We start from the raw sequence: 26652 nt of genomic DNA on the forward strand, positions 1-26652 counted from the left end.
TTTCTTCATTTCGATCTTCATCACTCATCATCCTCCATTTAAAGATATTACAATGGGCCCAATCATGTATCTACTCCATGGCCCAATCATGTCATGAACGGAACCGGTGGAGACTACAGGTAAGACATTTGAAGACCTTAACACCAACAACACTTCATTAACTCATCACACATCAGCTGCCAGGAATAAAACTCCCTATTTATGTTCCCTCTTAATAATGAATTCAAATCTATAGCTTATTTGATTTATTTTCACAAAATCCGACCTGATAAATGTTCTTGTGCAAATAAATTCTGAATATATTTGTTATTAAGTGTTGATTTAACAAACTGAGGTTGGTTTGTTTAGTAGGACGTGTCCCCGGATAGAAATTGAGCCTTCTACAGATACAGAAAGGTATCATTACATTAAATACACTTAGTTTCAGAGTAGAACCCTTCAGTGCAGACTCCAGTTCAATTTAGATGTTGTTGCTATCCTGTCAAATGTATATACTTACAGTAATTGTTATGTTCTTTAATATTATGTAGCTTTAAGCACAGTGGAGCTCTAATAAACTTCACTAGCATTATAATATTATTGCAAAATCCTCTTACTGTAGTATGGAAGACAGTAGTTGTTTAATTAGAGTGCATTTTAAAAACAATTAAATTCACCTGCTCTAATATTTAGCGGCTCCTGACAACTATAACAGCTACTAAATTAGCATTTGATGGTTTTCTCCTATGCACCCTCATAGAGAGGATCAAATCCCAGAGTTCCCTGCTAACCATGATCACTTTGAGGAAGATCTGAGGTAATACAGTAGAACTAGTTCAAGTATTCACATAGGACTAGATTTACAGTTATGAGTTCCGTTAGTAGTCAATAGATAATAGTTATAGATGGCTAGCTATTATAGCAGTAGTGTAGATGGTTGACAAAAGGAACATTTTTGTCAGAATGAAATGCGTTCATATGTTTTCTTTGCAGCAGGTTCCTGAAGCTTGATTATTTGTTTTATTATTTCTTTATTTGTTTTGGAACTCCTGAGTTTGTTTTTTTATGATTTTGTACATTTATGATAATGATGTAGATGACTTTATTTGGTTTGAAATGTGTTGTCAATTTTTAGCCAGCCAACATTATTTCACAGGAACGACCAGCATTCTTCGAGTATTGATGGGTTCTGATCCCATAATGCACTGGGGCTCAGCTGAGCATGGTTTTTTGACTAACAATCTGCAGGTACAGCCGCAGCATGGTGGTCAGACATGACCATTACAGGTCCAGGTCAGCCGACCAGCGGCCCATGATGGAGCGACCGGTCTACACACGCTCACGCTCATCTGAGCGTCCCGACTCCGGATACATGAGATCCATGCCATCCTTACCATCAGGGAGATCTGCACCTCCCTCTCCTGCCTTAACGAGGTGACCCAGACCATCACAACAAGCACTAAAGCGCTAAACCAAACCATGCCTTCTGCTACCCGTCACCTGGAATGCTCCTCACCACCTCCTCTTATTTTAACCCTGTTGTAACGATGCTCTTTATCATTTGTCTTCATTTATTCACCTTTTTCCACACATGACTATTGCGTTTCAATTTATGGGTTCCACTTCCTGTTTGGAGAACTTCCATTGAAAAGAGCTGAAACAAATAATTTGGATTAATACGGTTGTGGTAAAAACAATCTTTTTAAACAATGAAACTGAGGGAGAGGTACATTTGGCTTTGTTTTTTTTTTTTGTTTTTTTCAATAAGCATTACGAAAGTAACTTTACATTTGTATTTGTATTTTTTAAAACTTGAAATTAGTACAATGAGCATATCTGTGGCCAAAACCTTTTGAGTTCACTGTGTTTTCTTTTTGCAGATTATTTTCTTTGTGTATTCCCTATAGTAAAGTAATATTCTTTTTTTTAAAGTGGCGCAGTAGGTAGTGCTGTCGCCTCACAGCAAGAAGGTCGCTGGTTCGAGCCTCGGCTCAGTTGGCGTTTCTGTGTGGAGTTTGTATGTTCTCCCTGCATTTGCGTGGGTTTCCTCAGGGTGCTACGGTTTCCCCCGCAGTCCAAAGACATGCAGTACAGGTGAATTGGGTAGGCTAAATTGTCCGTAGTGTATGATTGTGTGTGTAAATGAGTGTGTGTGGATGTTTCCCAGAGATGGGTTGCAGCTGGAACGGCATCCACTGCATAAAAACGTGCTGGAGAAATTCATTCCGCTGTGGCGACCCTGGATTAATAAAGGGACTAAGCCAACAAGAAAATGAAGTAATATAAAACGTTTACATATCTTTTGCGAATTTGTTATTTGAGATGCAGAATGCACAGAAAGCAGCCACATAGAGAGACACTGCAGCGCTGCTGAAGATTGTGGCTGTTCACAGCGGTTTCACTGATAAATATGAATTTGTAGCTAAATTGTTAGCGGTGCCAAACAGCATTTCCCATTGTTTACATCCTTATTTGTGTCCTCACTACAACACAACGTAAAGCTAGAAACTTGTAATAGATCAATTTTAACAAATAAAAATACTTACAGTTTGTGGCTCACAATCCACAGCTTCGTCGGTTAAAGAAGTTTTAGCCGAATCCAGCACTGAACTGAGATTTTGAAAGCTTCGATAAATGCTAGCTACATATTTTTTTCTCTGTCTCTTTTCCATGTCTCTGGAATATAATTAAAATTAAACTGTAAGAACTTCTCACTTTGTGCCATGTCCTTTGGTAGCCAAATACAGAAAATGAACAAGCAGCATTTGGACGCCATTTTAGCTTTCTCTATTACATTACAGCACTACAGCGCCTCTGGCCACACCCGTTGCTGTACCAGGTGTATGTGTGTGGTGAATGCTCGTAACCTGAAGTTGCTTGTGATCTCACTAAGCCGTTATACTTTTTTGTAGTCCCCAAACTTGTAGGCTTTGCTAAGCTAACTCTGTAAAGCCAATGTCTACCTTTGCATTGGACTTTGAGCGTCTTACAATTGGAGATGTTGTTTATATTCTCACAACTACATTACACATGAACTGAAGTGTAAAATATGATATCGTAGTCGACCACCTCTTTAATAAGAGTCTGTATATTTGTACCTGCTAATATGCCAGATTGGAAATTTATATTTTCGAGAAAGTAGTTAATGTTTGCATAATTAATGATTGATCTTATTCACCCACAACCCAAGGGCAGGTTTTTTGATTATCTGCCCTGCCCGACCCACGACTTAACTGAAGCACATGTTACTAGTAGACCCAGTTATTTTATTTTATTTTATTTTTTTAAACTCATCACTGCTTGTTTAAAGTCAAACAGGAAGTTACTCCCATAATTCACGCAAAGACTCATGGGATGTAGGAAAAAGGTGGATATAGTAGAGAGTAGTGATAATGGTTTCTACTAACGTCATTTCATTTGGATTATTGACACACCTGTTATATCCTCTTGAGATATAATGGTGTGTACCTGGCATCGTGTTTTTTGAGTTTACTAACATTTATTTATTCATTTACTTTCAATTCAATTCAATTTCAATATTTTTTGTGTGGTTTAACAGTTTATGATTTGAGTTATGGGCTGTTATACCTTGTGCTCATGCATTTAGGCCTTTTCACTTTCCTTGCAGCTTTAGCCGGCACCCCAGATGCTGACTCCATCACACCTTTTGAGACGCCATAATACCTTATGACTTACGATTTGGCTGGCACATCATAAGTCACAAGGATGTTACATAACTGTTCAGATCTGTGCATGCTTTTTTTTTTTTGCTGTAGCTTTTTGAGAGAGTGTCATCGAAAGCAAATGTGCTCAAAAGGTGCTTAAAAGATCATTGTGTTTACCGTGGAGTTGATGTGCATTTTAAATGTGTATATTTGTTTACGTGGCTAAAATGCACATGACTGTGACATATTTACCAAATGCATGCTTTTATATGTGAAATAGATTGACGGTTATTATTTTTTTCTTTTATAAACTTGACAAGATCTTGCTGAGTCATATTTTACTCCAAAATTAGAAGATCAGAAACAGGGTGCAAATTACAGGGGGGGTTGGGGGGTCTGACCCCCCAAATTAACACTTAATCCACCCTGAAGGACATCAATACAAGATGAATAAGGAGGTCTGCCCTTTAATAGTTAAGAAATTGTTTGCTCTAATCTGAATCTAAAATAATATTAATAATTAAAAAAAATAGATAATTTCAATATATAATTGACCACCCCCTATAACCAAAAATAGGATTTTTATCTGTTTGAAACCGGCAAATCTAGAGCACCAACAGACAGCATAAGTGTTCACAAAACAGATTTCTTTAAAAAAAAAAAAAAGCCTTTGTATTTTATCATGTACTACTCACACAAGTTGAACAGTAAAATAAAAAAAAATATGTGCAGTCTTTCATTGTCGTCCATTATTAGGTGCATAAAAGCAAACGCCGTTTATTTAATATCACAAATGTCATTGAGAACCACTCAATATCTCTCAAAACACTGAAAACATAAAAACAAGTTTGATTTATATATTAGTTGTAATTAAATCAAATAAATACATTTGGTTCACTGAGGCATATTAACAAACTGAAATGTATAATTCACACCCTGATTATACCACCCTGATAAAATATATATGTATAGGGATTAGGAACTTTTTTATTTTTATATAACAAACTGAATAGCCATTCAACCTATTTTAGTGTCTTAATCAAATTCATTTTACAAAAACGTTGTTTCAAAATACTTTTTTGGAAGTAAAATGGCAAATTTGTTTCAGTATTTCAGTATTTCATTATCATTCAGCATAACAAATATGTATTTAAATAATGAAACTGTACATATTACTACCTACTTACAGAATAATATCAATTAAAAATGTATAAAAATGTATAAATTAAATTATAGTGAACATTATTGCTCCATTTTGATGCTTAGGAAACTCTTTTCTACACCTTTGACCCTGCATGTGTCAACATGACTTTTGTTTTGTTTTGTTTTTTTTCATAATTTTTATTACGATACTATATGTATCTATATAATATATCACTTCTATTATATATTAAAAACAACAACAAACATATTTAGCATTGAAACAGTTTAAATTACAAAATAAAGTAAAAGTTAAAGTAAAATACATTTTGACTAAACATTTTTAATTACCGTAATGTAGGGATGTAGAACTATGCACTAAAAAAAAAAAACATTAAATCAATGTTTTATTTTTTTACGAATAGAATCAGAATAAATTAAATGCCATAAAGCAAAAACTAGTAAGGCTAAATTTAATACAAATATATATCTTATTTATTTATTTATTTATTTGTATATATTTATAATATATATTATATGTTATTATATGTAACATTATATGTTTACATTAAGGTGATGTTCAGGTTCAAGTTTTAGTGAGAGTTTTAATAATTGAGGTAGATAAAATATACCTAATTGAAAATTGTTTATTTGTTGATTCTAAAAATCTAAAAAGTATATAAAAATGTAGACGATGCAGTGGCGCAGTAGGTCGTGCTGTCGCCTCACAGCAAGAAGGTTGCTGGTTCGAGCCTCGGCTGGGCCAGTTGGCGTTTCTGTGTGGAGTTTGCTTGTTCTCCTTGCGTTCGCGTGGGTTCCCTCCGGGTGCTCCGGTTTCCCCCACAGTCCAAAAACATGCGGTACAGGTGAATTTGGTAGGCTTAATTGTCCATAGTGTATGAGTGTGTATGGATGTTTCCCAGAGATGGGTTGCGGCTAAAAGGGCATCCGCTGTGTAAAATATATGCTGGAAAAGTTGGCAGTTCATTCCGCTCTAGCAACCCCAGAATAATAAAGGGATTAAGCTGAAAAAAAAATGTAATTACTTTAGCCAATTCTTATGATATTGGGGTAAATTTGACAATTGTAAGTTTTAATGAAACTCGCTTATTTTCTTAATCAGGTTCTAAAAAGGTTTTACAAGTTCATTTTGATTTACTGTATATACAAGACATGTATTTGTAATAGTTGTAATTCACAAATGTTTGTACTTCATTTTACTTTTTTTTACTAACCTCTGAGAAATCTGTGCCAAATATTGACTAAGTTTGTTTATTAGTATACAGTATGTGTCTCTTTTTATAGTATTCAAAGTGGATTGTGTGTTATTATTTCATGCTACTGAAATATAACCATAGCTAGTAGTTTTATTTGTTTCTTTGTTTTTTAGTATTCTCTCAACAGCGTGTTCTGCTGTAGTGTGGGCAGGTTTATGACTCCACAAACCCTCCTTCAGAGGTAATGCTATTATTGTATGTTCATTACTGATGCACCATCTATCCCGCAGGGCAAACCCACGCACTGGATCAGTCCAAACAAGTCCCACCAGCACGCCAATGTCCAGTCGAAGAGGTCGACAGCTACCGCAGGTCCCACCAAAGGGCTCTATGGATAGAAGTGAGTAAATTAACCAGGCCTTTTTTAAAGCACAGCTTTAAGGGAAGCGGATGCCCACACATATTTATTAGCATTATGTGGAGGATAATGATAACCTGAATTTGGTAAGAATCAAGTAAGCTCAGTAAACATTACAATCTATTACTGATGATAACACACCAAGAACAATAACTTAATTCTCATTCATGGCAAAGGACAATAAGGTTCTGTTTATTATTAGCACACACTGCAACATTAAGTTACAAGTTTTAAATGCATAAAAAGTAATTATGGGAATTTTATGATTTCTTTGTGCAGTTACATTATTGTTATGGTGTGGATTCTATTTTTATGTTTAAAGTGATTTTTAGAACTTTATCTTTATTGTTAACTTTATAGTTATGATCATTGGTTTGAATGGGTCTGTATATGTATCCATCTTGACCACAGAGGTTATATACAGAATACTGTGTAATTGTTGCCCAGCTAACAAAAATATGTTCTAAGAATGTTATGCTTTCTAAGCATGTTCTAAGAATGTTAACACTATATATATATATATATATATATATATATATATATATATATATATATATATATATATATATATATATATATATATACATATATATATATATATATATATATATATATATATATATATATACATATATATATATATATATATATATATAAATTGTAATTAAATGGGTTATTATTAAATAGGATAATAGTGTTAATAGTGTTTTATGTAGCTGTTTGTGTACACTGCAAACATTTATATGACAAAAAAAGTAATGACAACAAGTAATGTTATTTTAACTTATTTTATTAAGATTTAAATATTTTTGGAACTTATACAGAGTTGAATGAAATATTTTAGCCAGTTGAGATTATTGGAAAAGAGAAGGTCATTTGATTCAACTAAAGAAATTAAGGCAGAAAGAACAAAAGCTTGAAGTACTTTTTTTGACTGATCCAGAACTTTCCAAAATACCTCAATTAATCAATATGTGAAAACAATAAAATATTTGCATAATGACAATCCAAAGCCTACGCAGATAGGGAAGGTCAGTTTTTAGAATCACATTATCGCATTATTGGAAATGTGTTTTATTTTGCTCATTTGCATTTAAAGCTGCTAAACCCAGAAAACAGCATGTTTTTGCTCACAGCCAAAAGGGGCGAATTTAGCATGCTATAAGAAAGGATTTAGGTGATGTTTTGAGCTGAAACTTCATAGACAAACATATACAGTACATATTGTTGAAATATGACACATTTAAAAATATATATATATTGTTAAAATATTAAAGAGTATCTTGGTTATGCAAGCATTATCTCTCTATCAGGCATTGTAAATGCCTGGTTTACCTTTTCTTGTTAATAGCTTATCCTTCCTAGCTAAAAAGTTGCTGAGTGGTGTCAGGAACACAATTTAACCTGAGACGTTTTATAAGTAAATTTAAAGGGTTAAGGAAACCTTTCATTGTATCATTCAATAAAGATGGAAAATTACTTTTAAATGTTTTTCTAAACAATGTACATACACTACATACAGTTCAAGTAGTGTAAAAAGGTTTTATAAATGTTAAACCTATGGCTACATTAAAATGATGTACAACTCAAAATGAGAAAAATTTGGGACAGTAAGGAAAAGGCAAATTAAAAATAAGCTTTTATTTAAATATGTAATGCACTGCAAAAGGTAAAATATCCAATCTTTTTTGAGGAACATTGTTTTTAAACATTGTTTTTTATTTCAATAATTTTTTTTTATGTATTTGTTGGCAAACTGGGCGATCCTCACTCTTATCTTTGGCTGGTTCCTAAGACTAAACAATCACCTGTTGACATTACCAGTTTTAAATCACATCATTATTTAACCAGTTTACCTGATTACTAAATTGCTCATGTCCCAAATTATTTTGAAATGTGTTGAATGAACCAAAATTGGAATATGTGTATATTTTGATTAACAATTATTAATAAAAAATAATAATAATCATGAGGAACACCTTAAATAATGTGCTGCTGTATTGTCTGCAATGAAATACATATCAAAATCAATTTAGAAATCACTTCTTTCTTTCTTTATTTCTATTTTATTTTTGTTTTTCCATACTGTCCAAACTTTTTCTGATTTGGTGTTGTATGATGTAAGCGTAACACCTTCTCTAAACTGAGTTACTTGACTAAAGATTATAAACAATTATAAACAGTGATTTTGTTTACACTGGATGTGGTGCGGCATGACTAAATTGTAAACTGATGCTTCATGATATTTAAAACACACTGACACGTAGGACAAATTATTTGCAATGGTGCTTTATCTGCACTTCATCACTACAAATCTCTTCCCATGTAGACAATGTATACAATTCTCATATAAACCTTTAACAAACATTATTAAATACCTGATGGGTTTGAACAAACCTTAAAAAAGATTGTTTAAAGTCTGCATGAACAGGAATTTGCTGAGACTTTTATTAAGTATGTTGATTTATTTCCAACTAAAACCGTATATTGAGAAAGGGGACAGAGCTTTCTTTTGCACATCTTCTCCTTGTAGCAAACTAACAGTAAGAGGGACTTGGTTAAAGAGTATTGTAGTTGAAGCTTTAAAACTGCCATCTACATAGGAGGAACACCACTCCATACATGGAAGCAAATGGTCAGACTTTGATTAAACTCCTTTTCTTCAGTGGATTAAATTGCAAAGATTAATTGTTCACCTAAAGAATAACAATGTGAGCTAGCGAAACAAACATTTTGATTTCACATTTAAACTTCGAGAGAATCTTGCCAGAACATTCTAAGAATATGTTTCTGCTAGCTGGGTGCCTACTACAATTTAGATGAAGCAACATTATTCTTCTTTACATAACACACAAATGGATTGTTTTTTTCCCCTCACCCTTTTTCCCAGAAGATGGCGAGGGCATTACTGAGCCTTACGAAGGTCTGTAAGCTTTAGCTTCTGTGTGTTTAGCCTTGTCTCAGTCTTCTTTATTACAGCTTTATCATCTACTCTGTTTGACTAAATTTGCATTCTCTGGTCTGTAAGCTTTACCTGTCATTGGTCTAGTTTCTACCATTCGTTTAATGGAATTAATCAAGCCAGTTTGTAGCGCAGTTAGCAGTGCTGTATATGTATCATTTTGTGCTGTGTAGCCTATGTACTTTGTCCATGTCTGGATTAATGTCCAAATTCAACACAATCTCATTGCAATTCACAATATTTTGATTTAGTGGCTAATTCATACGAATTCGTATGATCTAATTAGTACAATTTAGTGCGATTTGCTTAATCCCCCAATGATGGTTGGGTTTAGAGGCTGGGTTGGGTGCCACGTCTCCTTTTTAAAATCTTACATTTTCATATGACTGAACTCAAATTAGCCACTAAACCGACAAAACATAAAATAGTGACATTTTCCCCTGAGATCAGCCTGTCAAAAGAGGCAGACGGCCTTGAATTTTTTATTTATTTTTTATTTTTTAATGAGTATATGTAACATTGCAACCACATTTCAACTTATTCTCATTAGAGTATTAGCATTATGTCTGTTTAATGTCACCGCTCAACAGACATTCAAGTGAATATACAGCAAGAAACTTTGTAAGTACATGTCAAATACACTGACCCAACCCTAACCTTAGGGTCTCTAATTGGAATCAATTGGCATGTAGTAGTTTTGATGCAACTTAATAAAATGTGATGAAGGGACCATCAAAATGAAATGATACCAAACTAAATAACTAAAAATGGTAATTCAGCTATGGCCCAATCCCAATTCTATTTTTGTACCCCTACTCCTTTCCCTTCCTCTTGGTCCTTAATACTTAGTGTGAAGGGGAAGGGCTTCAAAATTTACCCCTAACAAATGGAACAGCACTACAGCACCTGCACATGTCATCATATGTCATTGTGATCTCTTGCTTGATATGAGATTAGGCAATCACGACTGCTGTAGTTATTCCAGATGTGTTATTTTTTTTTATATTTATCTTCAGCAAATCACTTAAGGAATATATTATGTTACATAATGATCTAATGTGGCAATAAGATCGTAACTGTACTGTGCATTTACACAGTGGCCATATTCATGTAAACACACCAAAAACAACATCAACATTATAGCAGACACTGTAAAACGGTCATTCCCTGCCACTAGACTTTTTTGAAAGGGTATTCTTGTGTCATCGAGTGTCAGAATGTTGTGGGACTGCAATCTGCAATCCAAAAGTTATTAGTTGTAGATCACGAAATTTAGCGGTTTTTATTTTTGCGTTTTTTTTTTTTTTTTTTTTTTTTTTTTTTTTTTACTTGGCATTGAAACACGAACATGGTTATGAATATATTAAAACATGTTTGTTTGTTGTAAACATTTGTGATAATGACAAAAAATGCTAATTTGTGGATTTCCTTGCTTCCGGGTTCAGCTATGGGCTGCACGTTGTTGCTGGTGTATTTTGGGAAATTTTCTTACCCCTTGGTTTCAAGTGTGGTCCTGAAAAATCTCTGTTCGAAAGGCTATCTATCCCTTTCTCTTAGCCCTATACCTTCAAGCTAAAGAGAATTAGGGCAAGGGGAAGGGCTAAGGGGTAGAATTGGGATTGGGCCTGAATCTAAAAAGTTTCTTATGTTGCACAATGTTAGTTCTCTCACAGGACTTCATTTTAACAATCGCCGGGAAGCAAATGTGATTAAATGTTAATAAATATTCATATTAATTTATAATAAAATCTTATAAAGTATATTATTAATGCAATAATATAATAATAATAATAATAATAATAATAATAATAATAATAGTGTATAAATTAATATGTATTGTATTTAATATTATTTTTTATATATATTTTTAAGTAGAAATCTTAAAAAGATGTGAGATTATAATCTATTTGTAAGCTGTTTTGAGGACAAAAATGACACATTAAAGGTGAATTGTTAACTCAAAAATGTGTGTTAGAAATCATAACTGCACTATGAAAGCAGCAATTATCTTTTTAATTTTTACATTCTGTGGCAAAAATGGGCTTTGATTAAAAAACACCTACATTCTTCCTTAAAGGTCTGTTAAGGGCCATTTATGTAATATCCTTGCATGTTTATAGCAAAAAGTCAGTGTTGTTTTAGTGCATTAATCTTCTCAGTCACAAATCCATATTGTTTTTTATTATTTTTATTATTAGTCATTAGTTCTTGGTTTGTTGACATTTTGGTCATTTTCTCTTTTGATTGGCGGTACTCTTCATCCAATGAAGCAGGAACAGGGGCGGGACCTCAGCCTCCTGCTCCTCCCCCTGTTCTTTCACAGCATCCACAGACTGTTGCTGGTAAATTTAAGGGACACATTCAGTTCAATTCAGCTTTATTTGTATAGCACTTTTACAATGTAGATTGTGTCAAAGCAGCTTCACATAAATGGTCATAGTAACTGGATCAGGGTAGTTTGTTTTTGGTGTATATCAGCCAAATGCAAATATGATTTTGATATTATTATTGACACTTGCATCTGATCTCTTCCATTAAGTTTATTGATTGATTTAGTATAGTTTGCTTTAATGATCTTTATAACTTCATAGCTCATTTATTGTGAATAACTGAAATAACCAAATTGTATTTGCATTTGTGCTGTAAATATCTATAGTTAGTTCATTCAGAAGCTTAGATTTTTCACAAATGGCATAGAATAATGTTAGTATGTCTTTTTATTTTTACATTTTTGCTGTTTTCATTTTCATGTCTGATTGTGTTTTCCTGTCCTTCTTTCTTACTTTTATTTCTGTGTGAATGTTGAAGCAGTGGGAGGGGCTTCACTACATCAAGCCCCGCCCCCTCCACCACTACAAGTCCCACAAGCAGTGGCTGGTAATGCTGTTATGCTGTTACTACATTCAGTAGCAAGCACAGTCACTTAAATGTAGTTACAATTAAATGAACACTCGCCAGGCACTAAAATAAAGTGTGAGAAGCGTGCTTATTAACTTGCTGTGATTGCTATATTGAAAAGAAAAGAAAAGAAAACATTAACATTGAATTGTAACTTAACATATTGAAATAGCACATATATATAGCAAATAGCAAAAAAAAAAAAAAAAAAAGTATGGCATAGTAGAATGTTGAAGCTTTTTTCTTTCTAGTTTCCCATTTCCCCATGTTTGTTGATGTAATTTTGTCTGTCTTTCCTCTTTCGGTCTGAATGTTGAAGCAATGGGAGGGGCTGTACAACATCAAGCCCAGCCCCCTCCACCACCACAAGTCATACAGGCAGTAGCTGGTAATGCTGTTAAAACATTCAGTAGAAAGCACAGTCACTTGAATGTAGTTAGAATTAAATTAACACTCACCAGCGATTAACTGTAATTAAAAATAAACACTTGAATAAATATTGTTCATAGTTATATAATAACATCTCATAATCATCTATTTATCAATATAGTATTCATTATTATGTATTTCTAGATGTTTTTAGAAAGTCAGAATTGTAAGTTCTATATTTTAAGATAAAATGTTGAATTAATGTTTGCTAATTGTACTTATAAACATTCTATTTTGAAGTGAGTCTCACATCGTACATGCCAAACCCCATCTTTACATTGTTTTCTTTACAATGTTAAGCAGCACAAAAAATGCATAAAGGTGGCAACGCTATGCATACCTTCATAGAAAAACAATGGTTATGATTTTAAAAGACGTGCAACTCCCTTAAGAAAAATAGTACATCATAATGGTGATTTTTTTTTTTTTTTATATGGGGTAAGGTAATTACTGGCAAAGATGAATGTTGTTGTTGTTGTTTTCTATATTGTAGCATTTTCATTGTTCATCCTCATGTCTGAAAATGTGAATTTTTCTTTCTTTCTGCTCTGATTTCGTTGTGAATGTTGAAGCAGTGGGAGGGGCTTCACAACATCAAGCCCCGCCCCCTCCACAACCACAAATCACACAAGCAGTGGCTGGTAATGCTGTTACTACATTTAGTAGCAAGCACAGTCACTTAAACGTAGTTTAGAATTTAATGTAGTTACAGTAAATAATACTAAAAATAAATAAATAAAAACTCAATAAAATAATATAGTTACAAATATTTGCATAGTGGCTGGACAGTTTTAGTTATAGTTAGTTTGTTTAGTAGTAGTGTAGAGTGTGGTGGTTAGTAAATGGCAGTGTACTAAAATACATTACATTGGCACAAAGTAGATATTTTGCATGTTTCATGATGCAAATTATTAGTGATGCACTGATATTTATAGCCAAAACCAACAATTGTGAGTTTAAAAAAAGTTTCAAATATATCTATCTCAATACTATTTTTCCTGCATTTGATTTAATGTTATATATACTATAACTAGTTAGTTATAGTATACAGTACTTAAGTCTGAGTATTATAAATTAATTAAATCATTTTGCTTCGGCTTAGTCCCTTTACTCATCAGGGGTCGCCACAGTGGAATGAATCCCCAACTTATCCAGCATATGTTTTACACAGCAGATGCCCTTCCAGCTGCAACCCAGTACTGGGAAACACCCATTCACTCTTGCAGTAACACACATACACTACAGCCAATTTAGTTTATTTAAATGACTACATGTCATTTTTGACTACATGTCACTTTGGACTGTTGGGGAAACCGGAGCACCCAGAGTAAACCCATGCAAACATAAGGACAACATGCAAACTCCACACAGAAATGCCAAGTAACCCAGCAGGGACTCAAATCAGCGACCTTCTTGCTGTGAGGCCACAGTGCTAAAAACTGAGCCACTGTATTACCCCACTATAAATTAATGAATAGCATAAAAAATATTTTACATCCAGGCTCCAGTTTTGTTACATAAAAAAAAAAAAAATTCTGATGTTTTTATTAATTTATTTTTTTTATTTTACGCCGTGAATCTTGAATAAAGTCTGATATTTACTCAAAGATATTAGGCAGCAGAAATGTTTTTAACATTGAAATGTTTGTTGAGCAACAAATTTGCATATTACAGTGATAAAAAAACATATTGCTGCTGAAAATTCTGGTTTGATATTTCATGAATAAATTATATTTTAAAATGTATTAAAATAAAAATCCCAATGTAACAACTGTTACTGCTTTTTTAATAAATGCAGCTTTGGTGACCATACAGATATGGCCACTTTGTCACACTCAGTCATGCGCTGTGCTGCAGCAGCAAAGGCCGCCTTTTAATAAAAAAACAACAACATTTTTGTGCTTTACACAATATCCACCAGATGGCCCAAGGAACAAGAGTGGTCTGGATGCAGACCTGGTGCAGTGCAATCTGAGCTGCATTCATTGCTATTTAATGCACCTAACCCCACCCCTAACCCTACTTGTCACCGTAAATGTCACTCAATTCAAATAAGTGCATTGTGTCTGACATTGCATCGCTGATTGATGCTATCTCAGCTTGCATCATAAAGGCTGCATGCAGATGCTATTGCAAGGAACAACTGATTTTCCTTTGTTGGGCCAGTGCGAGCCAACTACTCACCCAGGGACTCACTCCAAATCAAACTACTCACCCAGGGATGCATTTCAAAAACCATTATTAGCCAACTAAGGTTTCAAGATCCATCTTTGTAATAAATAAATATAAGGGGAAGAAAAACATAGCTACTGGTCAGTTTAAGATATTGCATAAAACACCTAAGGCTAGGGGTCTTTTTTTTTGCCTAAGATCGCCTTTATGTTTCACTTTTTAAATTTAAAGGTGTTTCATAAAATAATAAAGTACTTTTAATTGAATAAGTTACTTTTCTTTTTTTGCGTTCTCTTTTTTATTTTAATAACGCTTAGTAATCTTTACACCACATTAAAGACACAGCAGCCAGGTAAATTTAAGTTGTCGAGAGTTTTTGTCACATTTAAAATGTGTGTTTTTGCATGAAATGTGCTCTTTAAGATACATGTATTTGTGTGTGAGAGACCAGGCGAAAGAGCGCTCGCTTCACAGCTCCGTCAATGCCGCAAATGGCTGGGTTCCTTTCTTCCTCTATTTTGGAGATAATGAATACATATTTGTATTCACATATGAATAAAATAGAAAGACATACAACTTTACAAATTATGTATCCACTTTTGAAGGCTCATCACAATTTTATAGCTCTAGATAAAGAAGCCTAAGCTATATTAAAATCATTAAAAGAATTACAAATATTGGATATAATAAAAGTCTTCTTGTTGTTGTTGTTGTTGTTATTATTATTATTATTATTATTATTATTATTATTATTATTATACATTTATTTAAATAAATAAATAAAACAAGTTGTTAAATATTCTGCATGGATTATGATTAGTCTGTTATTATCACATATTATCATTTCGGTAAATGATATCTCTTGAAATAACCAATTGCCTGTAAATGCAACTCACAATTTAACAGTCCTATTAAATTCAGTGCATCACTAGATTTCATAAATGTCTGCTCATATTGTGTTTATTTTCTCATGCTTCCCCATGTATCTTTGTCCACATCCCTGTCTCTCCCAATCATCTTGTCTTCACTGTCATCCTCAAAGCTCATGTGGGAATGATGCCTCCAGTCCCGGGCCCACCTACTGCACCTGCAACTCCTCCTGCACAAGCTCCTCCCCCTCCTGCACATCCTAATCCAACTTCTTCATTAGCCTCTCCACCAACCCATGCCCAGCCTCCTCAAATGCATGCCCCTCCATCTGCAACTCCTGCCCCTACACCGACCGCTCCTCCCCCAGCTTCTGCCCTCCCTCCCCAGGCTCCTCCCCCAGCCCCTGCTGCCCAATCATCAGCTTCATCGCTCGTCCACCAGGCTTCATTATCAGGTGTGTGAATGCAAGATGAGCAATGCTTACAGCACAGGGTTTCTATGGATTGTAAAATAAGGTCTTGAAGCCTGTGATTACAGCAAGCTCATATACATTTTAATTCGGTAACATTTCTAGGCATAGACATTACTGAAGACATTTCCTGTTGACATTATCCATCACATAACATTATTATTGGTCAGATAGTCAAACATGCATTGGCATCACCTTTATTAAATATTTATTTGAATAAAATAGCCTTGATGGAGTTCCACAACTACAGTATGGGCTTGTTTTAAAAAAGCAAACATAAAGGAGCTTCTTCAGTTCTGCTCTTCTATAATTTAAGGCCATAAAATCAGTGCAAAATCATTTAATCATTGTTTAAAAATCATATAATCACACAAATATATAAAATTGCCAAAACCTAAAAATACTGAGTTTAAACTTTTTTTGCAGCGTGAACTGACATATTTATATTTTCATAGGTCACATTCATGAGTATTTATTTATTTTAAGTTTAAATGGAATGAATATCAGTACAAAGGTGTTTTTTTTCTAATTTGAATTGTTCCAATTTTGTCTGCTCCTTTAAAGTTTACAATTCGAGAACATACTGACATATTCTGGTGCCTTTAAATTATTTGTTTATTTATTAAATTTACCTTTATAAAACCTCCAAAATCCCTGCTGCATATGACAAAGTTGACTACAGCTTATGTCAAAATGTTAGCATTTATTGTTACCTATTAGCATTTCAACATCTCTCCCTTGTATTTGTTTAGCATAAGTTCTATTGCATAATCCTCAATAAGTTTGTCCCCATGTCCCCCAATTATCACAAACAATTAAAACGCAGAGCACATACAAAGATTTGCAATTCTCAAGGACAATTACAAAGTGTACATTAACATAACATCAAAACTGTATGTTTAAATAAACTGCAAATATACTAATTTTAATAGCCTGCACATTATTTTTGCCTACTTTATTACATTAGATGACTATTATGAGTTCTGTTTCATGACTTTAAAACCACTTTAATTAGTGTGCAGTATAAATAGTATGTACTATGTATAAAATATAAAGAGTTCAGATGCTAAAACCTTTTAAGTGCCGTCTGAAATTTACGAAAATAAACATTTTCTCAGCCTCCTTTGATTTGTTGAGATATTTCACTATAAAGATCAGAAAAAGGACATCTTCTTTGCCATAAAAGTGATATTACTTAACACACACACAGGAGCCTTTTAGAAATGTTCATTTTAGAGGTAAAATTCAGACGACATTTAGAGGTTTTTGCATCTAAACTCTTCATATGTCCTGTATATACACTCTCAGAAATAAAGGTACGTGAGCCGTCACTTGGGTGGGTGGTACCTTTTTAAAAGGTACAAATTTCTTGCTTAAAGGTCCATATTAATACCTCAAGGTTACATATTAGTACTTAAAAAATAAAAAAGTGTTCCTCTTAAAATTTGTAGGTACTAATATATACTTTTGAGGAACCTATAAGGACCCTTTAAGTACAAATGTGTGGCTTTTGGAAAGGTACCACCCCAGTGACAGCTTGCGTACCTTTATTTCTATATCATTTCTATATTATATTCTATATCTTTATATTGTGTAGGATGAGCAATACTCAAAAAGTATTTTTTTGTCTAAATCTTTTTTTTTTTTTTTTCTTTATTCATTAGGGTCGGTAGCTTCTAATGAACATAAGTATGTGTTGGTGTGTGTATGGGTGTGTGACTAAAAAAATGATTTTTTAACTTGCCTTCTGTTTATGTGCCATTTCTGACACAAGAATCCCAGGAAAGGCCTGTAGCTCCCCCGCCTGTCAATGGGAGGAAAGGCAAGTGTGTGTGTGACTGTGAAACACTTAGTGTGTGACAGTGTGAAGCTCTTGGGGAAGTTTGACAGCGTGTTTGTGTTGGACAGACCTAGTGCTAGTAGATTTAATATATTTTAGGTTTTTGGATTGTTAAATGGCTCATCAGTTATTTGGGGGTTTTATTATTTGACTGTGATTGTGATATCATTGTCACTGTAAAAAACCATATGATCAATTAGTCATGACAGCATAAGTTTTTACTTCATTTTACTTTATTAAACTAAGTTAATCATGTTCAAACGTAATTTTATAAATTATATAAGCTGTTTTAAGTCAGTTTAACATAATGTGAGGTCAATGGACTCATAAGATGCATTTCATTCAGCTTTAAAAATCAAGGCAAGCAGGATTTTTCACAGTGCAGTGTTCCATTCAAAATGTTTAGATGTTTTGGTTTTGCGTTATGCAAAGGTGTTTTATTTAATTCTGGATGATATATATAGTTATTTTTTGTTATTGAAAAAATTGGTTATAGTATTTTTCAAGCCATGTGCATACAGAGTACCTTTATTCACCTGCAGATGGCTCAATGGGACTACTTTTAGATTAAGGCTTGAAAAATATTCAAGTTGTTTTAATGATGCCTTATTTTTATTTGGAGACATATTATTATTATTATTATTATTATTATTATTGTGTCATATGTAAAGGGGATTCTTAATGAAATAATTATGATCCTGGACCACAAAAGCAGTCATATATTTTTGTTGTTATTTATTTATTTTATTTTTATCTATTTTTTATTTATATTTATACATCATCTGGATTAAATAAGATTTCCATTGATGTATACTTTGTTAGGATAAGAAAATCTTTGGCTGAGATATAACTACTTGAAATTTGCAGTCTGAAATCCTAAAATAATTTAAATATTCTGAACAATACCTTTAAAATTTCTAAATGAAGTGCTTATCATCGCACATTGCAATATAACATTGAAATGTTTATATTTACACTATAGGAAATTTACATATACTTTATATTCTAATGATATTGGGCATAAAAGGACAGATTGATTATCTTGACCCATATAATGTATTGTTAACTATTTCCAAATATATACATGAAGCATACGACATGTGGTCAAAAATTACAATTCTTTTCTAAAGTATTTTTTATTTAATTATTTTAATTTTTACATTATAATGGTAACGTTTATTGATTGTGATGTTAAATGTGCCATATCTAAAGAATAGTTTGTTTCTTCTAAGTCAATAGAATTGACAGTTTCTCCTTGTGTTGTAACTTCAGAAGTGACATGGGAGGATCAGCAGAAGAAAATACCTGGTATGATGCAACATGTGGTTTTTACCAGCTCTTAGTAGAGTAGATGAACTCTAGTGCACTTCTAAAGGATCTAGAATTTAGATCTTCTGCTGTGTGACTCTTTGCTTTTGCTGCTTTTATTATGTAATTTATAGCTCTGTTAAAAAATTGGCATGCATTTAGTGTTGCTTTAAATAGGTAATAAACCAGTGTGGATTTGTTTGCTTGTCAGCACTGATTCAAATATTAGAGAAACAGAAAATGATCGATGACTGATTTAATAGTTGCTGGTTGGAATTACATATATTACCAAACTTCATTTTATTGGTATACAAAGTTTAGACATCTGAATTGCCAAGAAAAAAAAAAAGTTCTGATAATTGCATTTAATGTTATTTTATGTCCTATTTCAGAAGAACTTGATTATAATTTTATCTTTGATGTGTAAATTTAAAGTTTCAAACAAACATGAAAAACTAGTTCTAATAGAGATAGTTTGACCATAAAGGCTATTAGACAACATAAATAATAATGAAATGTATTTTAAAAGTCTGGTACTTAAACCACTTTAAAGTTGAAGAAAGTGCATTTAATATTATATATTTTTTTTATATTTACTTTATATTTAATTGCAATTGTCATGGAAATGCAAGTATATTCTTCCAATATATATATTACATGTAAAAAAGTATAATATTTCTATTTTAAACACTCTTTCAACAGTATACAGTTGAAGTCAGAATTATTAGCCCCCACCCCCCACCCCCCTTTGATTTATTTATATATATATATATATATATATATATATATATATATATATATATATATATATATATATATATATATATATATATATATATATATATATATATATATATATTTCCCAAGTGTTGATTTACAGAGAAAGGAAATTTTCACAGTATGTCTGATAATATCTTTTCTTATTATTTGTTTTATTTTGGCTAGAAAAAGCAGTTTAAAACATTTTAAGGTCAAAATTATTAGCCCCTTTAAGCTATATACTGTATTTTTGGATAGTTTATAGAACAAACTGTTGCTATACTATAACTTACCTAATATTTCTTACCTGCCTAGTTAACCTAATAAACCTAGTTAAGCCTTTAAATGTCACTTTAAGCTGTAAAGAAGTAGTCAGATGTAATTTACTGTCATCATGACAAAGATAAAATAAATCAGTTATTAGAAATGAGTTATTAAAACTATTATGTTTAGAAATGTGTTGAATTTTTTAAAATCTCCATTAAACAGAAATTGGGGGGGAAATAACGGGGGGCTAAAAATTTTGACTTAAACTGTTCTATTTTATTTATTTATTTATTTATTTAAACAAGATTACACACAAATAAAATACAACAGCATAGTAAACCACAATGTGTAGGAAGAGACAGAAACCCAAATGGCTTATTTAAGGCTTCTACCAAAATGATAAAGAAAGCAATAACAAAACAATTGCAATTCAAGTGCTAAATTACTGTATACTAAAAACACACAGATGAATTACAATCTCACATTCTACAAGTACTTATTTTTGTCAAGTGTTGATTAAATCATTCAGAAATAATTGATTCAAGTGTATTGATGTCTTCGTGTAGAGTTCAAAATATGCAGCAAGCATAATGGCAGTAAAAGAGTGTAGTTTAAATATGATGCGGAAAAAAATCTAAAAACAGAACTACTCTTCAAATAGGTTAAGAAGAAAATATGTTAGGCCTTTGTTTAAATAGACCCCCTTCCGTTTTCTGGATCAAAACCATTCATTTATAATATTAACAAGATTAGTGTTATAGACTAATTTTGTGTATTAAATCAGGTTGCCTCTCATCTAGTGAAATCACAAGGACTTATGAATGGAAAAAGTGGTTATTAATAGGATCATCATAATAGTGTTGATGTATTTCAAATTCATAATTGATCATATGAACAAAGGTGAAAACATTGAATTAAACTGTTATATTTTTGTCATTGCTATGGCAACTCAAAGTAGAAGGCCACATTAATATTCATTTACATGATGAAGTAATTAACACGCATATCAATGCTGAGACACACTGTTCACACTAATCTATTTAGAATCTGTCTGACATTTTGATACCTTATGAATAACTAAACCATGGTTCAGTTTTGAAGGGGGAAATAAACTGGAGATATCATTTTAGGAAAGTTATAGTTACTTCAAAATGTTAACCCTTGTTACACGCTTTGAACTGGAAAATATACACTATCGGTCAAAAGTTTGCAGTCAGGTTTTTATTATTATTGTATATTTATTTAATAATTTAAATAAAATAATTCTGTTCATCAAGGCGGCATTTATTAAATGTAAAAAAAAATGTTAAATACTTATTTATTGAATATTTATTTATACTTGTTGTTAGTCCAGTCATTATTGCTTTTAATATTATTACCATTTATAATGATAATGATGATGATGATGATAACAATAATAATAACAATGATTCGTGTTAGAGTGATTTCTGAAGGGTCATGTGAATCTGAAGACTGGGGTAATGAAGCTAAAAAATCTTTAAAATCACTGTAATAAATTACTAAATTAAATTATAAATTTAAAAGTTATTTTGTAGCGCAATAACATTTCACAATGTGTACTGTATTTTTGATTAAATAAATGCTGCCTTGGTGACCAGGATAAGCTTATTTTAAAGCATTTAAAAATCCTACTGACCCCAAAAGTTTAATGTATACTTTAAAAATAAATAAAAAATGTTTTTTCATTTGAACCAAAATGAGATTTAAATAATTTTTTTTATTCATTCAAATAGAATAATTACAGCTTAGATAGTTATTACCTCTTATATGTTCGTAGAAATTAAATACAAGGTTTTAACTCAATATGACATATGACTGAATTAATAAAAAGTAAAAGCCTGAAAATTGTAAAAGCATGGTAACGTTCAAAATTGACTTTTTTTTTTTTTTTTACATTCTCTCAGTAATGAGATAGCTTTTTTCAGTGACTGACCAGTTATCACTTAGGCCCACATGGAACCTGTGCGCGTAGACATCCACAGATTTCTGCAGATTTTTGGCCCATCATCGAGTCTATTAATTTACTTGTATATATGTGTGTACATTTATATTTATTTATTTATTTATTTTTTTTATTAATTTCAGTAATATTACCGACTAACATGAAAGTGTTCATTTCATTTATTTACAATACAGTTTATAGAGTAATATTTTTTATCTTTTAGCAGATATATTTTATGATAGACTTGCTTTGTTTACCAACTAAGAGGATCTACATGTAGATGGATTTGCAGTGTAAACATTAAATAAAAGTTAATAAGATATTATTTTTTATATTAAGTTTTTAGTTAGGATACTCTTAAAATAATTCCACATAAATCTGCAGATTTTTTTCCAAAAATTTCAGCAGAAATAGCATAAAATGACCACAGATTACATTTGGCTCTACTTATGAGTTATGTTTTAGAAAATAACCTAGATTAAAAAATATATATTATGAAATTTTTTTTTTTTTTTGTGCTAAAATGTGTTAAAGTTAAGTTTTAAAATCTGTTAATAGCATTTTTTGTTGTAATTTTAGTGATTGTCTTTTTTCTTTATAAATTAGGCAATTATGATAATTAAAATGTGACTAAATTTAAGATTCACCTAAAATGTAAATCAACAATGCCATAGTGCTGTGTTAGGCAGTACTGTAGTGTTGCATGTAGTAGTGAGGGTTGTAGGGATCATAGATGGTGGCTTGTGTTTGTAGTGTGTGTTTGAGACACATTTGTTCTTCTTTAACCTTTGCTTAGTACAACTTAGTCATTTGTTTTGATGCTTTGAAGTTTTATTGCGGTGTTGGAATCCTCACCTCTTTCAATTCTTTTTTAAAAAGATTCAGCATGACTGATGAGTTTCTGAATCTGAAATTCATCTAAAAATCTTCTTGTGTGCGTGTCCATCATATCACTGTGTGTCACATGTCTGTTTAAACTGTCTGTTTCCCTCTCATTTCATCCAAACATCAGCATTAATGTCAGAGTCAACAGTGTCAGAGAATGGAGATGCAGGTACTGTAAACTGGCTGACTTTAAATCTAATGTAAAGCCATTCAAAACAAATTGGCTGTGTGTTAGTATGTTGGAATAAACAAGGTTAATTCCCAGCAGACAATTTTGTGTTAATTAGACGTCTAATAGACATCTAAATATAGTCGTATTGGCTAAAACAAAGCTAAACTTGGCCTGTCAGTGAAAATCTAATAGACATCTAAGAATAGTCCAAAACTACACTAGTGGTGAAATAGACAGATTAGACAGACTTTATATGTGAAGTCATTCAATTCTGTTTATTTGATGACTACTCTAGTTTGGCCTATTCTTTAGACATCTATTAGATTTTTATTCATTCATTTTCTTTTTGACTTAGCCCTTTTATTAATCTGGGGTCGCCACAGCGGAATGAACCACCAACTTCTCCAGCATGTGTTTTACAGTTTTCAGTCACAGCCCAAATTTAGCCTTGTTTTAGCAAAGATGATTATATTTAGACGTCTATTAGACATCTCTTAAAAATTAAAAATGCTTGCTGGGTGGTTTGGTAGTATTGAGAAAGGGGTTAAAGAGTGTTGTTAATAGGTACCATGAAATTAAAATTGTTTTAAGAGTATCAGAAGTCTTATCTTAAGCAGAGATGACCAGACTAGGCCCTGCGGGCCAAAGCTTTCCCTGGTAAATTTTAATTTGCCTCGCCATCCCATCTTAGAAGGTTTTGTTTTATTGTTGAGCTACAAAAATCAAACTGAAATCAAATGCTTCAATTACAGGTTGTAAATGAAAATAAAAAAAAATACACTGACTGATGGTTAGAAGACCATGCTGAAGTCATCGGCAGAGGCAGCTTTGTATTCGTTATTGATCTCCATTGTGTTAAAAAAAGAATGATGTTTTAATTACCCATGAAGACTTTAATGTATCTCACAACAAATCTCACAAAAAACTATATATATAAAATCTTATATATATATATATATATATATATATGCAAATCTTTTTGCTTGCACGCCCCCTCAAATATACGCTGCTCAAGCGTAGATCTTCTTGTGCAATCTCTAATAAACACTGCTGAAGTGCAATTTATTGTTCGTTTATGTAACAAGTATGTCTCCAACATTTATTAGATTTGCTAGGAATATTTATGAATGTCTCCAATAGACCTACAGAGCGGTATTAATGCGTCCTGAAGTAAAGTGAAACGCCTATATGTCGTATTTTCTGGCCTCACGTATCACACACCTGTCAGTCAGCCAGTCAGCAGCTCACCTTAAAGGGTTAAACAAATAATGCACAGCACTTTTACGATTACAGAAAAGTTTGCGCTGTTATATATATATATATATATATATATATATATATATATATATATATATATATGACAATTCTTTAGATATAAACTTCTTCCAAAGCTGTCACTTCTGCCTAAATAGATCAACGATACTATTAACTAATATTACTATTAGTTTCTAAACAAATCTTCTGAACATTCAATGTTAATTTTCATGACTGGATTTTGGTTGTTTTTTTTTTATAGTGGGATGAGCTATAGTAGGTCCCACCCTGGCTTCATGTTTCAGTTGAGACTATCAAACATTGAATAAAAGATTGCACATTTCAAAGTACTTCACTGGATCTTTAATGTTTCGTAACTACATAATTATTCCAAAAATTTGAGGTGGGTAATAATTGATAAATGTTTCCACTCCAGTATTCATGATCATAATAAAATAAATGTTTCTTAAGCAGCAAACTGACATACAGTATTAGGATGATTTATGAAATATTATGTGACTGAAGACTGAAATAACCATGCTGAAATATTCAGCTTTGGTTATTTCAATTTGTCATAGTTCAGAATAAAAGTGTTTTTATTTCATTTTTCAGCAAACAATTTCAATATTGATGAACATAAAGATTTCAAAGGCATTAAACCATTTTACTGACCTCAAACCTTTGAACTGTATTGTATGAAGAGTTTTTTTTTAAATGTCATTAAGAGCAGTTGACAGCAATAGGATATAATGTATTATCTTTTAGATAGATTTGCATTAATGTTGAATTTTTTATGTGTGCAATTCAGAAAGATAGTAGTGCGTTGAGTCAGTTGAGGCAATAGTGATTAAATCATGTCTTAATAATATGTGTAACATGTTTGTGTTCCTTGTTGTTTGGTTGCTGAACATGATTGAATATACCGTACATGATAAACTTAGAATTTCATTTTTGTTCAATCCTTTAGAGACTTAGAAATCAGAATTCTTTTTCATGGCTCTGCCCATGTTATTTTTGAGATCAGTACATGCAAGTGTATTAGATAAGTTTAAAATGACAAACATAATCTGCTTTTCTTTATCACATATTTTGATGGCAGGTCAGGTGTATATAAAACAGTGTTTTGATTTAGCTGGTTAATTTTGTCACGTTTTCTTGCTGTTTATTTGGGTCTGAATTTGGTCATGTGATTTCCTTTAGCCACAGAAGTGATCGTTCATTGTATGGTTAATACACTTTTTTTTTTCTGAACAAAATGAGAATATGACAATTCAACTTTAATGCTGTCTACTGTATGTAATTTGTCTGATGTTCGCTGTATGTCGCTTTGAAGTTTGTTGAATGTGTTTTTGTACAAATTCACATACTCAACTTGATTATGATTTGTTTCAATATGTCTAACCCCGTTTGTCTTTCCACAGGCACGTTGAAGGATCCATCGAAGGTATGTTTCCTTTATTCATTGTTATTTTTATTTATTTATTTATTTATTTATTTATTAATATATATATATATATATATATATATATATATATATATATATATATATATATATATATATATATATATATATATATATATATATATGGATTGAATGTACAGAAATGGTACTATATTGTAATATATATTGCTATCAGGATATGCGATGACTTATATTTTGATATGAGATTTTTTTAATATCGGCCAGCCCTTATAAAATTTAACTGAACTGAATTGAATTGAGTTGAATTGAAATAATTTGGATTTAAATGAATCGAAGCAAATCAAATTTAATTTAATTTAATAGCGTCCAAGGACTCATAATGTCAGTAATTTTATTTAAACTACCATTATTTAAACTACCACCAACGACACTGTCTCAGACAATCAGTCATGCCTCAAGATAAGAGCTAGGATACGTCATCCATGGTCAACACTGACCGACGGAGGCCTACTACTTAAAGTGTTGCCATGTCCTCTAATGATAAGCAACATTTATTAAAAAG

The 26652-nt window shown here is 32.0% G+C and overlaps 1 protein-coding gene across 50 annotated transcripts in view; it reads left to right on the top strand.

Annotated features, from left to right (window-relative positions):
• Window positions 1–26652, top strand: part of rims2b (regulating synaptic membrane exocytosis 2b) — a 254309-nt gene that overhangs the window by 185886 nt on the left and 41771 nt on the right. For 10 of the 50 annotated variants that reach the window (XM_073931584.1, XM_073931582.1, XM_073931580.1 and 7 more), the window contains 14 exons: window positions 45–119; window positions 349–396; window positions 740–796; window positions 6292–6401; window positions 9310–9342; window positions 11652–11723; window positions 12190–12258; window positions 12599–12667; window positions 13281–13349; window positions 15923–16204; window positions 17994–18041; window positions 19332–19367; window positions 23369–23410; window positions 26089–26111. In XM_073931584.1, the coding sequence (XP_073787685.1) occupies window positions 45–119; window positions 349–396; window positions 740–796; window positions 6292–6401; window positions 9310–9342; window positions 11652–11723; window positions 12190–12258; window positions 12599–12667; window positions 13281–13349; window positions 15923–16204; window positions 17994–18041; window positions 19332–19367; window positions 23369–23410; window positions 26089–26111 (1033 nt within the window). The remainder of the gene's footprint in view (window positions 1–44; window positions 120–348; window positions 397–739; window positions 797–6291; window positions 6402–9309; window positions 9343–11651; window positions 11724–12189; window positions 12259–12598; window positions 12668–13280; window positions 13350–15922; window positions 16205–17993; window positions 18042–19331; window positions 19368–23368; window positions 23411–26088; window positions 26112–26652) is intronic. The other 40 variants (XM_073931589.1, XM_073931577.1, XM_073931586.1 and 37 more) reach the window with 15 other exon arrangements.

The sequence above is a fragment of the Danio rerio genome, chromosome 19 (genome assembly GCF_049306965.1).
Source record: "Danio rerio strain Tuebingen ecotype United States chromosome 19, GRCz12tu, whole genome shotgun sequence".
NCBI lineage: Eukaryota > Metazoa > Chordata > Actinopteri > Cypriniformes > Danionidae > Danio > Danio rerio.